This window comes from Telopea speciosissima, chromosome 8 (assembly GCF_018873765.1).
Source record: "Telopea speciosissima isolate NSW1024214 ecotype Mountain lineage chromosome 8, Tspe_v1, whole genome shotgun sequence".
Taxonomy (NCBI): Eukaryota; Viridiplantae; Streptophyta; class Magnoliopsida; order Proteales; family Proteaceae; genus Telopea; species Telopea speciosissima.
This window is the reverse complement of record NC_057923.1, coordinates 28,039,046-28,055,752: the sequence shown is the minus strand read 5'-3', so window position 1 is coordinate 28,055,752 and position 16,707 is coordinate 28,039,046. Positions and strand designations below refer to the sequence as shown.

Below are 16,707 nucleotides of genomic sequence, written 5' to 3'. Positions count from 1 at the left end.
ATTCATGATAACTCGACGGATCGCATGGCCTTTGTGTCAGCAACTCATCATTCAAATTTTTGCCCTATCAAATAGGGTTTGATGAAACCCTAGTTTTGAATTGTTGAAGAGATCATTGTTTTGACTTGGAGAATCTTGGCTGCATCAAGAAAGTTGTAAGAACATCTTCCCATGTGTCTTACTGGAGGAAGAACCACTATCCGGAGGAGGAGCAATATTTGAGGCTCTTCAGGTTAGCAAATCTAAATAAATCTTTTATGGTTAATTTTATATGGTTTGGTAATCTTGGGATGCAAGAGAACCCGAATTGATTATTCCACCGCGCATTTAGGTATGGGATGGTTTCCTTTCTTCATGTTTCGAAAAAAAGAGATCAGTTTGATAATTTTTATCGAACCAGATTTTTTTAATTATTAATCCTAGTCCAACACAGGTGTCAGACTATGAGTGGGCAGATCATTTTATCCATAGCAATGAAGTTCTAAATTTGTCCCAAAATCTCCTTTCCAAAAAATCATGTTATATAGATAAAAAAGTGGTAGGCATAGGAAAAGGGATTCCTAGGCTAGATATGATACCGAGTCCAAACCACTAACTTATGCAACTGTTATAATTTCCACATCGTAAAATGTTGGAATTTTCAAATTATTAGTGTGAGACTTTAGTCCCACATCGGTTATGAAGAAAGGTTTAATATGGGTTATATGTGTTAATGTTCTACTATCACATGTTATATTTAGAGAAGATTCTACAAAGCACTTGCAAGGACGGTGCAACCGTCCGAGCATGTATGCATACGTGTGCGCGTGCGTGAGGAGCAATGTGGCGTTTTGATGGCGCACTTTGTACTTCCCACGTACGCATCATCGCAATGATCATTTTTGGATCATCGGTCAGTGAACCAGTGCGATGGTTCGGATCTGACCGTTGGATTGGTGCAATGGTTTGGTTCTGACAGTTGGATTAGTGTCTGAACCAAAGGGCAAAGGGTGTAACCCATTAAGCCCAATGGACAGCCTATCCGAACAGCCTTGTGCAAGACCCATTGAGCCCAATGGTTGTAATCCATCTGAACAGCCATGTGCAAGCCTATATATAGTCTACAAAATCAGTCATTTGAATAAAAACAAGCATTTTTCTCTCATAGTTTTTCAAGTTGATTACTATCTCTGCAAATAAGTTATCAAGTCAAGTCTGATTTATCTTGGGAGGCAGATTTGTTGCAACTCGTTGTAGTAATAAGGGTGCAAATACTGTCTTAAGGATAGAACACGCTTGTTCGACTCAGGCTATCTCATCATCCTCTCCATTTATGTTTTCAATTTTCTAACAATCTTAAGACAGTATTTGATCAATGGAGGAGACTACAATAATGAAGATTCTTGGGAACGAAATTAGCAAACTTGACAAGTTTGATGGTTTGTTCTTCAAACGTTGGAAAGGGAAGATGTATTTCTTCCTCACTGCTTTGAAGATTGCTTATGTTCTAAATGAAGAGAAGTCAAGGACACCAACAAAAACTGATGGAGAACCTTCAAGTGGAGAAACACTGGTACAAATCAAGCAGCTCCAGAAGTGGAAACAAGACGATTTTTATGTGCAAAGGTTATATTTTCAATGGATTGTCGAACTCACTTTATGATATGTACGATCTCAAATTTACAGAAAGCACATCAAAGGAACCTATGGGAGGATCTTGACAAAAAGTACAAAATTGAAGATGCTTGCAACAAGAAGTTTCTTGTGAGTTAGTTATTTGATTACAAAATGTTAGGTGATAAATCTATTATTTCACAAACTTATGAGTTGCAAGTTCTCATGAATCAAATAATCTCTAAGGGTCATTCTCTTAACGAATCTTTCCAAGTATCTACTATTATATCTAAATTACCTCTTGCTTGAAAAGATTGTCGGAAAGAGTTGAAACAAAAGAAATATGCAATGACTATGCAAGAGTTGATCAACTATATCCAAGTTAAAGAGAATTCTCGCAAATTGGATAAACTTGAATTGGAGGAAAAATCTCCAAAGGCTCATGTTTTAGAATCTGTAACTTCTAAGGGCAAAAAGAGAAAATATGATGGTCAAAGAAGTGTTTCGGATAAGAAGAAGAAGGGTATTACTATCCCTAAAGGGGCATGCTAGAAATGTGGAAAACCTGGTCAGTTCAAGAAACAGTGTAAAGTTTATCTCAAGGAGAAGCAACAAAAGAACCAAGACAACATGGTTGACAGTGATGATTGGGCTGCTATGATATCTGAAGCATATATAGTAGGTGATGATGAGGAATGGTGGATCGATTCCGGTGCAACCAAACACATTGCCAAGAATAAAAACTTGTTCAAGATTTATGAACCTAAAGCAGATGGACAAGATCTCTTTATAGGAAATTCTTCAACTACTAAGGCCATAGGAAAAGGCACAATGGTTCTAAATCTCACATTCGAAAAGAAACTTACTTTGAATGATGTATTTCATGTTCCTGAGATTAGAAAGAATCTAATATCTGTAAGTTTACTTGATAAACATGGATTTAAAATCTTATTTAAGTCAGGTAACATAATACTATCAAAGGGAGAATTTATGTTGGAAAAGGTTATGCATCAAATGGGATGTATAAAGTTAATATGATTAATGGAAATCCATCCAATTCTGCTTACATTGTTTCTACTTTTGCTAGTTGGCATTCTAGGTTTGGGCATGTTAATTATAAATGTATGAAAAATATGGTTAAATTAGGTTTATTACTGGAATGCACTTCTTCTAGTCAAGACAAATGTTTTGTATGCATCAAGTCTAAAATTACTAAAAAAATTTTTAAGAAATTAAAAAGGAATACACAACTCTTAGAATTGGTACATTTTGACTTGTGTGGATTAGAAGGTATTTTAACTAGAGGTGGTAAAAGATATTTCATCACTTTTATAGATGACTGTTCAAAATATACATATGTATACCTGTTAAGGACTAAAGATGAGACTTTTGAGAAATTCAAAATTTACAAAGCCAAAGTGAAAAATCAATTAGATTGTTAGATTAAAATCCTATGAACTGATAGAGGAGGGGAATACTTCTCCACTAATGATTTTTGTGAAGTTTATGAAATTATCCATCAAACAATGACACCTTATAGTCCTTAATAAAATGGTGTAACAGAAAGGAGAAATAGGACTAATAGAAATGGTTAATACCCTTTTACTTATTTCTGACTTACCTAAGAATTTATGGGAGAAAAGCATTAATGACTGTTTGTCATATACACAATCGTATATTCCATAAAAAGACTAATATCACTCCCTATGAACATTGGATAAAGAGAAAATTTTCTCTTGGATACTTCAAAGTATGATAATGTAGAGCCTTAGTAATATTAACTGATCCTAAAAAACCTAAATTAGGTGAAAAGATAATTGAATGTATTTTCATTGGCTATACCCAACATAGCAAGACCTATAAATTTCTAACAATAGAATCTACAGAGACCATTAATCAAAATACAATTTTGAAATCTAGAGATGCCGAGTTCTTTAAGGATTTATTACGAAAAAATGAAGACATAAACAAAGAGGATCAATGAACTGTTCAAATAAACTCTGGAAATTATGAGGATGTTGAACTAAGAAGTAGTAAAAGGGTTAGAGTAGAAAAATCTTTTGATCTAGATTTCTGTCAATTCTTAGTCAAAGGAAATAGAAATGAAGTTACAAGTTCTTGTGTATATAATGTTAAACATGATCTATTAATCTTTCGAGAAGCCATAAATTCTCAAGATTCTGCACTTTGACAAGAAGCTATTAATGGTGAAATAGATTCTATCATGGAAAATAAATCATAAATTTTAACAGATTTACCTCCCGAATTTAAACCTATTGGTTGTAAATGAATCTTTAAAAGAAAACTTGAAGTTAATGGAACCATTGACAAGTTTAAAGATAGACTTGTAGCCAAAGGTTTTAAGCAAAAGAAAAGTATTGATTATTTCGATACATATACTCCAATTGTTAGAATTAGTACAATTAGATTATTAATTGCTTTAGCATCAATTAATAAATTTGTCATACACCAAATGGATGTCAAAACTGCTTTTCTAAATGGAGATTTAGAAGAAGAAGTTTACATGTAATAACCTGAAGGGATCATTTTGAAAGGCCCAGAAAATAAAATTTATATACTAGTCAAATCTATATGGTCTAAAACAAGCTCCTAAGCAATGGCATGACAAATTTGACCAAGAGGTTGTAGCAAATGGATTTAGAATAAATGAATCTAATAAGTGTGTTTATTCTAAATTCAAAAATAGACATGGTGTTATAATATGTTTATATGTTGATGATATGTTGATCTTTGGTATTAATTCAAGCATTGTATTAGAGATATAGGCTTTCCTATCTTCATGTTTTGATATGAAAGATATGAGTGAAGCAAATGTAATTTTGAGAATCAAAATTGTTAGATCCTCTTATTCTATTTCTTTAACACAACCTCATTACATAAAAAAATATTAAAGAAATTCAATTTTGAGGATTGTAAACCAGTTGCTACCCTATATGATCATTCTGTCAAATTATCTTCTACTGAAGAGAAATGTTTATCTCAATTAGAATACTCTAATATCATTGGCAGCTTAATGTATGCCATGTAGTGCACTCGTCCTGATATAGCTTTTACAGTTGGTGTTTTGAGTAGGTTTATTCATAATCCTGGGCAAATTCATTGGAATGCAGTTTTTAGAATACCTAAGTACTTAAAGGGGACAAAATGAATTATGCATTAAGTTATAAGAATTCTCTCACTATACTAGAAGGATACACAGATGCAAATTGGATTACAAGATCTGATAAATTAAAGTCAACAAGTAGTTGGATATTTACCTTGGGTGGAATTTCAATTTCTTGGGGATCCAAGAAATAAACTATGGTTTCACACTCAACTATGGAGTCTGAATTTATTGCTTTAGCAATGATAGTAAAGGAAGCAGAATGGCTTAGGGACCTACTAACAGAGATTCCTCTATGACCTCAGCCAGTGTCTGCTATATCAATATCATGTGATAATGAAGCAATATTATCACGAGCTTATAATAAAGTTTACAATAAAAAGTCAATGCATATCAGCTTAAGACATGGCTATGTAAGAAAACAGCTCATCAAAGGAGTTGTGACTATTAGTTATGTAAAGTCAAAGAAAAATTTGGCCGATCCCTTTTCAAAAGGCCTAAATAGGGATGTGGTATGGAAGACTTCAAAGGAGATGGGTTTAAAGCTTTTAAATGAGAGGTAACCTGCAAGTGGAAACCAACTGCAAGTGGAAACCAACTATACACTAGACCAACATCTAGTCAACTAGATTAATAGAAAAACACTTGTAGTCATAACCGATTATGCACTTAACTAGTAGAGATAGAATCTCTTGTCATCTTAAGGTAGTGAATGTTTGTATGAAAAAATGGACAGAAGGTAGGATCAATCCTTTAATGAATCAATATCCTATGAGAATCGAAAGTCATACATTTGTATTTCATTAGATTCACCTATATAAGTATAGGAAGTAAGGCCACTTCTGTGAGATTCAAAGCTTGTCTCTAAGGCGCTTATGAAAATCTAAGATGAAAGCACAAGGTCATAAATGTGCGATTATTATTGAAACTATGTTCAAGTAAATCATATGTCAAGTATATTAGTTTTGTCGCTGTAAAATTCAAAGTTCAGGCTACGACTACTTTGATTTTGATAAGTACTGATGTATTCTGACAACATAAAGATTCAAGTCGCAAGACATTTTTATGTAAGTATGATTTAAAGGTAGAGAAAGGTTATAGATTGAAACTCAATTATTTTGAAAATTAGAAGAAATTGTTGAAAATTTTTAAATTATTGGTGTGGGACTTTAGTCCCACATCGATTGTGAATAAAGGTTGAATATGGGTTATATGTATTAGTGCTCTACTATCACTTGTTATATGGATATTTTTAAATTATTGGTGTGGGACTTTAGTCCCACATCAGTTGTGAAGAAAGGTTTAATATGGATTATATGTGTTGGTGATCTACTATCACATGTTATATTTAGAAAACATTCTACGGAGCACTTGTGCGTGCGTGAGGCGCAATATAGCGCTTTGATGGCGCACTTTACATTTCGCACGAACGTATCATTGCAATGATTTTTTCTGGATTGTCAGCCAGTTAACCAATGCGATGATTCGGATTTGACCGTTGGATTGGTGCGATGGTTTGGTTCCTGACTGTTGGATTAGTGTCTTAACCAAAGGGCAAAGGGTGTAACCCATTGAGCTTAATGGTTACAGCCCATCTGAACAGCCTTGTGCAAGACCCATTGAGCCCAATGGTTGCAGCCCATCTGAACAGCCATGTGCAAGCCTATATATAGTCCACAAAATCAATCATTTAATAAAAAAAAAAAAAATGTTTTTCTCTCATAGTTGTTCAAGTTGATTACTATCCCTACAAACCAGTGATCAAGTCAAGCCTGATTTATCTTGGGAGGCAGATTTGCAGCAACCCGTTACAGTAATAAGGGTGCTAATACTGTCTTAAGGACAGAATGTGCTCGTTCGATGCAAGCTATCTCATCATCTTCTCCGTTTATGTCTTCAGTTTTCTAACATATTATGCTTCCTCCAAAATCCCACAAAAGACCTTTTTGCTTATATTTATGATATTAGATTATTAGTACTCTGTTTTCCCCTTTTCGTATTCATATGCATAGATAGATGCGTACATGATTTTCAAACTTAGAATCATATATAGGATTGGTCTCCATTTGATTATGATTCAAATCAGTAGGAAATTGATAAGAATCGGCTAGAATTAGTCCAAGTAGAGTAGAATTTATGAGGAGGAGAATAGATCTATTAAGATCTTAGATATTTGGAGCTGTGTGCCAATAAACTTATAGATTAGGTCAAAATGTTGAGTTTTTTTTTTTTTTATTTGATGTTCTAAAGAAGAAGATAATAATCGAGAAAATGTTCTCTGTACTAGGGGCGCAAGATGTGCCAAACACATGGGGGTGGGTGAAATGACTGCCCCAGGTGTCTGCGCGCAGCCTGTACCCCTTGCATGCATATGCATAATTATCGAAAATACATTTGAAGAAACCTTCTATACTCCAGGCCCTGTTTGATAACAATCCTGATCTTTGATTCCCTTGATTCCTATTCTATGGGAATAGATCGGGAGTGGAAATTGGTTTAGTAAAACTGGTATGATTTTATGTTCGTGAAGATCATATCGGCCCCAAATGCCCTATAAAAATAAAAAATTACAGAATATATTTTTTTATGTTTTGTTTACTCTAGAATGACTCAAATAGGAATACAAGAGGGAGCAAATAAGTCGTTCTCAATATTTCACATATCAACTTGTTTGCCCTCTTTTCCACTCCACCAAAGGTAAGAAGTTCCCTACCTTCATTATTTCATTCTTCTTATTTTCTTCTTCAGGAGGCAGGCCTTGGGGCAACGGTAAAGGTTGCTCCATTGTGGCCAAGTGGTCATGGGTTCAAATATGGAAACAGTCTCTCTACGAAAGCAAGGGTAAGGCTACCTACATTATGACCCTCCTTGAACCCCATAGTAAAGGGAGCCTCGTGCACTACAATACTAGATACACCCTCTTTTCTTCTTCAGTTTTCATTTATAGGATTTATAGATGGGTTAGGGAGTGGTAGCATTACGAGGTAGAGATTCCAACATTTGATTTTCGATTTGTATTTCGGTCTGTATTCTAAGGAATTGCAGCGGGGTTGTAGTATTTGGTATCTCCTCCTTCTACCCTGTTATTTACCATCTTTTTCTATATCTTTCATTTGGTTTCTTCTTCTTCTTTTTTTGCTGGTGATAGTTAGTGTTATACCCAAATATGACTACCCAATTGGATTGCGCCATGCAATCAGGGGGTCATGATCCCATTATGAACAAAGATTACTAGTCGCTCCCGTAATCTATTCCTATATGGAACCTACTAAAGATGGCGCATCACGTCATGTTGGCTTGGATTATTCTTTCCTTGTGCCAACCTACTCCATTAAGGAAACTATTAGAGAAACTCCCCTCAATCCCTATGAAACAGGGATCACACTCCTAAAAGAACTCTACCAGTAACGCTCTTACCAAAGACGAAGCTTACCATATTGGGACTCTTTCCTTCACCGCCTCGACTATAAGCAATATATACTCAGGTATAACCACACACGATCCATCTGAATTATTCTCAATTGTTGCTTAGAGAGATCAACTTAGGCATCAGAGAGTACCCCGCTGGTGCAAACCAGCTCTCCGGTGCCTTCCCTACTTCTCTGTGCAGGCTACTGAGTGCATGGTTCTAAGTATCGATATCGTATCGTCCGTATCGGGCAATACGTATCGATTTTGCTAGTCGTCGATACCGTATCGGTATCACGATAAGGATAAGGGGTAAAATGGTCAAAAAACTAAATTTTTAAGGAAATTCAAGGGTATTTTTGTTCGATACAGCCAATCCTGGCCGATACCGTATCGGTATCGTATCAGTTTTGTAGGTCATCGATACCCGTTTCGATACCGTTCACTAAAACCATGATTGAGCGAGAAGACAACTTGTGGAGATTTCTTGACGCAACAGTTAGCATTTTTTTTTTTACGAGAAAAAGTTTTATACAATGCCAGCTCAAAAATGAAATTACACACCCCTCACATATCATTATTCATGTGAGGGAGTGATATGTCATAAAATTCCCTGCTTCGTTTGTCGGATTCCAAAAAAGGTTCCTTTATTCACCTAAAACTGCACTCAAGCTGTGTAAGGAACCCTCACCCTGTTTTTTACATTGCATTCCATTGTTTTGACCCATAGGTATTTGGGTATTTGGGATTACAATGGGTATTTTTGATTTGGGTATTCTCCTCTTCTTCTATCTGCAAGTTGATTCTGGAGTTCTTTGTTCTACAGTTCTCTCTTGCATTTTTCCTCAACCGAATTGAATGTTTGAAGGTAAGTTTTTTTTTCTTCCACTGATGCATTACTTCAAAGAAAACACCCAGTAAATTGTACTAAATAGTTAGAAAAGAATCCATAATACCATTTCTATTAACATTTATGTAAGATGGTGAAGTGGATGGACTTTCCTAGAAGAGATCCTAGATATTTTGTTTTTTTTTTTGGTTAAAGAGATCCTAGGTTTAAATGCGAATGTTAGGTTAGTTCAAATAGTTGAAATGTATGGCCATAGGGGGAAAATACAAAAGTGGGGAATGACGTTTACTTACTAAAATGATATTTTCGTAATAAATAGTGTGGAAAAAGAAGTTTTTTTTTTTTTTTTTAAGTATGGAAAAAGAAGTTGTTCTTTGTTTTTGGGTAGGAGTGGTTCTTTCATTGCATACCAAATGTTGATTGTGATTGTTTTCTGTTTCGAAATAAATAATGGATACGTCAAAATAGTGAATTGAGAAGATAGTAACATTCTCTCGGTTATCTCTTATCTTATTTTCAAAAATATATATAAACTTGTAGTAATGAAAGGGGTTTTTAAAATAATTTCAAAAAATAATTTATCACTATTGAAAATTATACATTTTTTTTGGAGCAAGCACATTTGAAATGATTGGATTTATCTTTATTGAAAAAAAAATGTGTTATATTAAAAGAAAAAGAAAAGAGAACACAACCCTACAACACACGTTGCCCCTGTGCCTAGACACAGGGACGCACAAAATGACCGTCACACTCTTAGTAATTTCCATCTTTCCAAGATGTAAGACAGTCATTATGTGCACCTTGTGTTTAGGCACAAGGACGGTGTGTGCTGCACCATTGGGTGGCATTGGCATTCTTTCTCGGATCATTATCCTCTGTTGTCCGTTGCCCTAACAACACCAGCTGTCCCTTCACATGGGGGTGAAATGACGACTTTACCTCCCTGTCCAAACACACTGCCCGAGAGAGATTAAATCGTCATTTCGCATCCCATATGAGGGGACAGCACTTGCTGTTCGGACAGCGAACAACACAGGATAAAAATTCTTCTTTCTCCCTAAAAAAAAATAAAACAAACACATCACCGTTATTTTGAAATAACCAACCTTAATTACAATAATATTTTCACACAAATTTCTTTTTGGTAATAATATTTTCCCTATTTTCACACAAATTTGAAGCATAGGAATTTGCAGAAAACAAATTAAAGATGATACAACCGTTGAGATATCTCGAACGACGACAGATTAGATGTTTCGGTCAAAAAGTCAAAAGTTAGCCACGCGCCGGCGGCTCAAATGAAACACGCTTTATCGCCGACTCGCTGTTACAACTTACAATCCATTGCTCTGCTTCTCACCTCCAAAAGCATATAAATACTCACGTTCCGCTTCACGCTTTCCAAAATAATTTAAAACATAAGAAGGTCAAGCCTGCAAATCCCTCTCTCCTCCTCCTCCTTCGTTCTCTTCCTTTGCCCCTTTCTCGCTCTCTCTCTGGGTCTGTCGGTCTCTCTCCCCTCTGTAGTTTCTTCCCCGAGGGCCGGGCGAGGCGAGCTGTAAACGAATCTGTGAATCCACCAAGGTTAGATTTTCGCCCAATCCCCCTCCCCCCAAAAAAAAAAAAATTTATTATCTGGGTATTGTTCTAAATTCATTTTTCTTTAATGGGTTCCGTAAAACTTCGAAATTTTACAACACATGGTGATCTGTTCTAGACATTTGATGATTCTGATCTGTTTTTGCGATGACTATTTTATTTGCAGGGTTTTGGGTTGTTCACAGAGTTACATTTCAGTTTATGTGACGGGTTTCCAGGTGAGGGAAAACAATTTTTCTTCTCCCATCGCAGAGATCTCCTGGGGTGGGGAAAACCCATTATCTGCCATTTTCGTTTTCTATAGAATTCTGTACAAATCGGAAGACTACTACTGCTTTTGATCCCCACTTTGCAGAGGGGAAAGGAAAGGAACCTTTTCAATTATTTGCTCTGTTTCCTACATTGGTTTCTTTTTATAGATCTCCAACAAAATGACAGAACCAACAGCACGAAAACCTTTGATACCACTACCATTATCTTCTCGAAAGCTTCCTGACTTCAAACAGTCCATTAAACTGAAGTATGTAAAGCTTGGGTACCATTACCTCATCACCCATGGAATGTTCCTCTTCTTATCCCCTCTTGTGGTTCTCATAGCAGCTCAGCTCTCCACATTCTCAGTTCAAGACCTCCTTGATCTCTGGAACCATCTTCAATTCAACCTCGTTTCTGTGATCCTCTGCTCCACTCTTCTTGTTTTCCTCTCTACTCTCTACTTCCTCACCCGACCTCGACCTGTTTATCTCGTGAATTTCTCTTGTTACAAGCCAGAAGATGCTCGGAAATGCTCAAGGCAGATCTTTATGGAGTGTTCAGTGTCAACAGGGACGTTTACTGAGGAGAACCTTGAGTTTCAACGAAAGATACTTGAAAGATCAGGTCTTGGTGAATCAACCTACCTACCTGAAGCTGTTATCAGAGTTCCCCCAAACCCATGCATGGCTGAGGCTAGAAAAGAAGCAGAGATGGTGATGTTTGGTGCGCTGGATGAGCTCTTCGCCAAGACTAATCTGAAGCCCAAAGATATTGGTATCTTGATTGTCAATTGTAGCTTATTTAATCCAACTCCTTCTCTTTCTGCCATGGTGATCAACCATTACAAGCTCAGAGGGAACATAATTAGCTACAATCTTGGTGGGATGGGTTGCAGTGCTGGTTTGATATCTATCGACCTTGCAAAACATCTTCTTCAAGTCCACCCCAACTCGTATGCTTTGGTAATCAGCATGGAGAACATCACATTAAACTGGTACTTTGGGAATGATCGATCAATGCTTGTTTCGAATTGCTTGTTCCGAATGGGAGGGGCTGCAATCTTGCTCTCAAACAAGAGATCTGATAGAAGAAGATCCAAATACCAATTGGTCCATACAGTCCGAACTCACAAAGGTGCTGATGACAAGTGCTTCTCCTGTGTTACCCAGGAAGAGGATTCAACAGGGAGAATTGGAGTTTCTCTATCAAAGGATCTCATGGCAGTTGCAGGGGATGCTCTGAAGACCAACATCACCACACTGGGTCCTCTTGTTCTGCCAATGTCTGAACAGTTGCTTTTCTTTGCTACATTGGTTGGGAGGAAGCTTCTCAAGATAAAGATCAAACCTTACATTCCAGACTTCAAATTGGCCTTTGAGCATTTCTGCATCCATGCAGGAGGAAGAGCTGTATTGGATGAATTGGAGAAGAACTTGCAGCTCTCAGATTGGCATATGGAGCCATCTAGGATGACTCTATACCGATTTGGTAACACCTCTAGCAGTTCTCTTTGGTATGAATTGGCCTATTCAGAGTCCAAGGGAAGGATTAAGAGAGGAGATAGAACATGGCAGATAGCTTTCGGTTCTGGGTTCAAGTGTAACAGTGCAGTGTGGAAGGCTCTGAGGACAATAAACCCGGCAAAGGAGAAGAACCCATGGATGGATGAGATTGATCAGTTCCCTGTGATTGTTCCAAAGGTTGCTCGTGTCTAGATTGCCAATTGGTTTTTCCCCAATCAATTGTTGTGGTACTGTTGTGGATGTTTCAGTGGTGAATTCCCTTTTGTGTTTTTTAGTCTGTTCTTGGTTGTGTACTATTTAGGTAGCTTTAGTTATAGATGAAAGAGAGGTTAATTCAGTTGGGTTCACAGGAATGTACTGTTTTAGAATGTAGCTGACTTTGTATGAGACTATGAATGAGGGCTTTCAAGGCTTGAATCAAATTGATCAGCAGAAGGGGTAATCACCCTCTACCTACTTCCATTGAGGGGCTTCATTTTGCAACCTGGGGGAAGGGAACTGAGTATGGAGCAAGGTTCAAGAGTAAAGGATCCGTTATGCCGGTTCCAGTTGAACTGGAATTGGTTGGAATTGATTGAAACCCTACAAATGGAATTGGGAAGAAGCAAATATCTTATAAAATCATTGAGATTTTGAAATTAAACTTGTGAATCTTGTTATTGGAAGTAAGATTAATTATTTTCTGCTATTTTTACCAAGAGAGAAAAACAGGAGCAAAAATGGTTCATCGTCAATTCAATTAAGGAGTTAAGAAATAGGCCGGTGTGAGCCAATCCCGATTTGAACTAGGGTTGAAGATTTTCCAGATTCCGATTTTGATTCCTCAAACCATAGTATGGAGTGATTGGCGAATTTTTATCCGCTGCTGACCTGCACGATTCGTACAGCAACGGATAAAGGTCCGTGATTGGGCTGGTTCATAAGAACTTTCATGCAAACAAATCATTCCTAACCTTGTGTGCTTTCCTTTCCTTGGTGTTGAAAACTTTAAAGTGAAAGGTCCCATTAACCGACATGGAAGGCTGTTGACATCGGTTCAAATCTCATAACATAACATTGAATGACTTGAATGGTCCAACTTCCAACCTCCCACTAACTATCGGCAATGTAAGTTAATGTTCAAGAGAAAGAGACCAGACATTCAAGCGGCCATGGATAGGAATGGCACTGTGTCAGTCTCTTTGTTGCCAGAACCTAAACCGACACATGACCTCTATGAAATTTTTTTCAATCCATTGAGGTGCACCAGAGTTGCTACGCTCGCTCTTATATCCTTCGTTGACACTGAATAGAATTCATCCTTAAAAACTAGTTTAAGGAGAAGTATCCAAGTCTTTTTGAGTTTTCACATTGGACTACTCACATCCAATGTGGAATCATTGCTTTCGCAAACAATGATTCCACTGCTGACCAATAATCTATCACCCTTATTCATTTTTTGGTTTTCTTAATGGGATTGGTTTTGATGGATTACAAGTCATGAGCAAAAACAGATGGTGACCTATTTAAACCATCATCCTAGATATTAACTATCAGAACTGCCACATCAATCTTAACGTGCAAATAAACTGCGTGCATCAACTAATTTTGACAATGAGTTGCCAATTAAATAAATTTTATTTTTCTTAATTTGATCTCAAATTGGTTTCTTATGATATTCTTGGTTTAGAAAGAACATAGAGACGTTTAGTTGAGATCTAAGGATCTATTTGTTTGGACAAAAAAGAGAAAGAAAAGATTTTTCTTTCACCTATGGTGAATGAGAATCCATTTACTGTGGCTTCAAATACGATGTAGATCTAGAAAATATTAGAAGGGTATTTTGGAAAACACATTATAAAGCTATAGGAGTTTGTGAACCTTAGGATGATGTAGTGAACCCTCACCACAGGAAGGAAAAACTCTCTTATATTCTTTTGCCAAACAAACACAACATAATACTCTCTCCGTGTGTGTGACGGTAACATAATATTCTCCCTCTCTCTCTCTCTGATGGTGAGGTAACAGAGAGCACATCACATGGAGCCCATTTAAAAGCACATTTATGGGCCCCGCGGCAGCTTGTCTTGGTGGGACGATACGCTCATTGATGCTTGCCCCTCTTGCCTCTTGGTATAGAACGGATCTTGGGAGATTTTTATTTGGCCTCCTTTCGTTTTTTATGATAATTAACTTATGGCAAAAGATTTTTTACACGGCTGTGTATGCATGTACGATCGTATGCCCTCTCATAAAGAGTTGGAAAAGTCATAAACTCCCACCCATTGATTAATGCCTTAAAATTCCCACTCTCTCACATGCACGGCTTACACAGCCGTGTATGAAAACTTTCCCCCTTAACTTATGTAATACTTGAGTTTTATAACATCAAAAAAGAGAGAAAAAAAAAAAAAAAAAAAAAACTTGTGTTTAGGTTTAAACCCTAAACCCTAAAAGGAAAAAACAAAAAACTTCAATGGAGCATCTTTGTCGACTTTTTTTGGTAACATAGCATCTTTATCGATTAACCCTAATGAGTTTTTGTGTGTATTTGACAAAAAACGATATGGCTTACCAACTATGGTGGAGTTTAATCCCACTATCGGGTAGGTGGGGTGTGTATTTGTATTTATTAGTACTCCGCTGCGTGAAAAGTTAGTTAACACTTTTATTAGTACTCAGAACGGATTTTTTACTTTGATTTTATCTTGTATCTATTTTAATAGACAAAAATCTAAAAAAAGAATCATATTATCTTAACTTATAAATTATAAAAGAAAACAAAATCCAATAAGGTAACTTAATCGGATAGACTGACACAAAGATATATTTCAGACATTGTATTACGATTGGTTGCTAAACAAATCGGATAATAATCGATCGAATAGGGAGATTATCATATTCATTTTCGGATTTTCGAATATCCGTTGATATCCTCCCAAATGAGTGACACATTGACGCGGTAGGATCACACACTATTGGTGGTTAGAAAATTAATAATAATGGCATCTCACCTCACAAGCAGCAGCTCATAGGTTTTAAGGCACCATGTTCGTTCTTTCAATTTTTGTCATTTTAGCATTTCTTCCTCAGAACGCATCCATTTTCTTCACGTGTTTTCAGGAAGCAATAGAGGACACTTCAGCATTATTAAGTTTCTTCTGGTTCTTGACAAGGGATGATGTGCAAAACAAGTTTGAAACAAGCAAAGAGAAAAGGTTTCTTACACGCTGTGAACATGGATTTCATGTTTAGAATACAACAATAACAACAAAATAGCTTCATCTCTTTCTGATATATATATAGGGGAAAGGTTTTGTACACGGTCGTGTAAACCGTCTACAAAACTCCCCCCCCCCCCTAAAAAAAGATGAAACTTCCCCCCCCCCCCAAAAAAACTCTTTTTCCTTTTTTGTTAAATTCAACTTGTGGGTCCCACGATCATTATCATCTTCTTCCTTTCTTCAGTCTTCTTCTTAGACTCTACCAAAAAAAAAAAAAAGTCTTCTTCTTAGAAGGCGACGACGGACATCACCGCCCCCATCCCTTCTTCTTCTTCCTCCCACGATCATTATCATCTTCTGAGATATTGGCAGGGATGGTGCCGGTGCCGGTGCCGGTGCCGGTAGCGGTGATGATGGCAGGCTCTGCTTGGTGTAAAAGCCACTCGATGGTTTCACCGTCAGATTTATGACCCAATTCTTCTGTCAATTGGAAAACCCTAGCAGTGCAGGTGGCCGGCATGAGGATGCGGCGACCTCGGCTGTCGACCTTCGTGTGTTTGTCTTTAGATGATTGCTTGATGGTGGTGGTGGTAGTGGTAGCAATTGAAAGCTGTTGTTGCTTGTTCTTGGAAGGATCGACGAGAGGGACAGATCGATTAGATGGCTTGGAGTCGGATTTGGTGGAGATGGCAAGGGAAGCATCGACGAGTCTTGGTGCTCGAGTCTTGTTGCTCGAGGGCTAGTACTGGAAGTGGTGCTTGTAGATGTGGAAGAGCCAGCACCTCCACGAGATGGAGCCCATGAATGGGCCTAACCCGGGGCCTGGACCTGGCCCTGATCGGCCTTCTAAAGGGACCAACTGCAAAGAAGAAGACTGGTGTTGTTGTTATTGATGATGATTATTACTCTGTGAGTCAGTTGATTCCATATTTGGCTTCTTCAAGAATTACACAAGACACTTGTTTTCTCCTTTTTGCTGCTGCTGCTGCTGCCACTGCTTTGATTGATCAAACCCATCTCAAGATCTCATTCTCCTCTTCTCCTTTGGCCAGAGTGTGCTTCATGTATGAGTGAGAGAATCTAAGAAGAAGATGAAGGAAGGAAGATGATGATAATGATCGTGGGACCCACAAGTTGAATTTAACCAAA

At 37.2% G+C, this 16,707-nt stretch overlaps 1 protein-coding gene across 1 annotated transcript; it reads left to right on the top strand.

The window, feature by feature from the left end:
- Window positions 1-10,935: 10,935 nt before the first annotated feature.
- LOC122672788 (3-ketoacyl-CoA synthase 11-like) lies at window positions 10,936-12,696 on the top strand. Its single transcript, XM_043870282.1, has one exon. The coding sequence runs from the start codon at window positions 11,009-11,011 to the stop codon at window positions 12,545-12,547; it is 1,539 nt and encodes a 512-aa protein (XP_043726217.1). The 5' UTR covers window positions 10,936-11,008; the 3' UTR covers window positions 12,548-12,696.
- The last annotated feature ends 4,011 nt before the right edge of the window (window positions 12,697-16,707 follow it).

Bases quoted from the DNA above. Each gene is read 5' to 3' on its own strand.
- LOC122672788 (XM_043870282.1), top strand. From the start codon at position 11,009: ATGACAGAACCAACAGCACGAAAACCTTTGATACCACTACCATTATCT.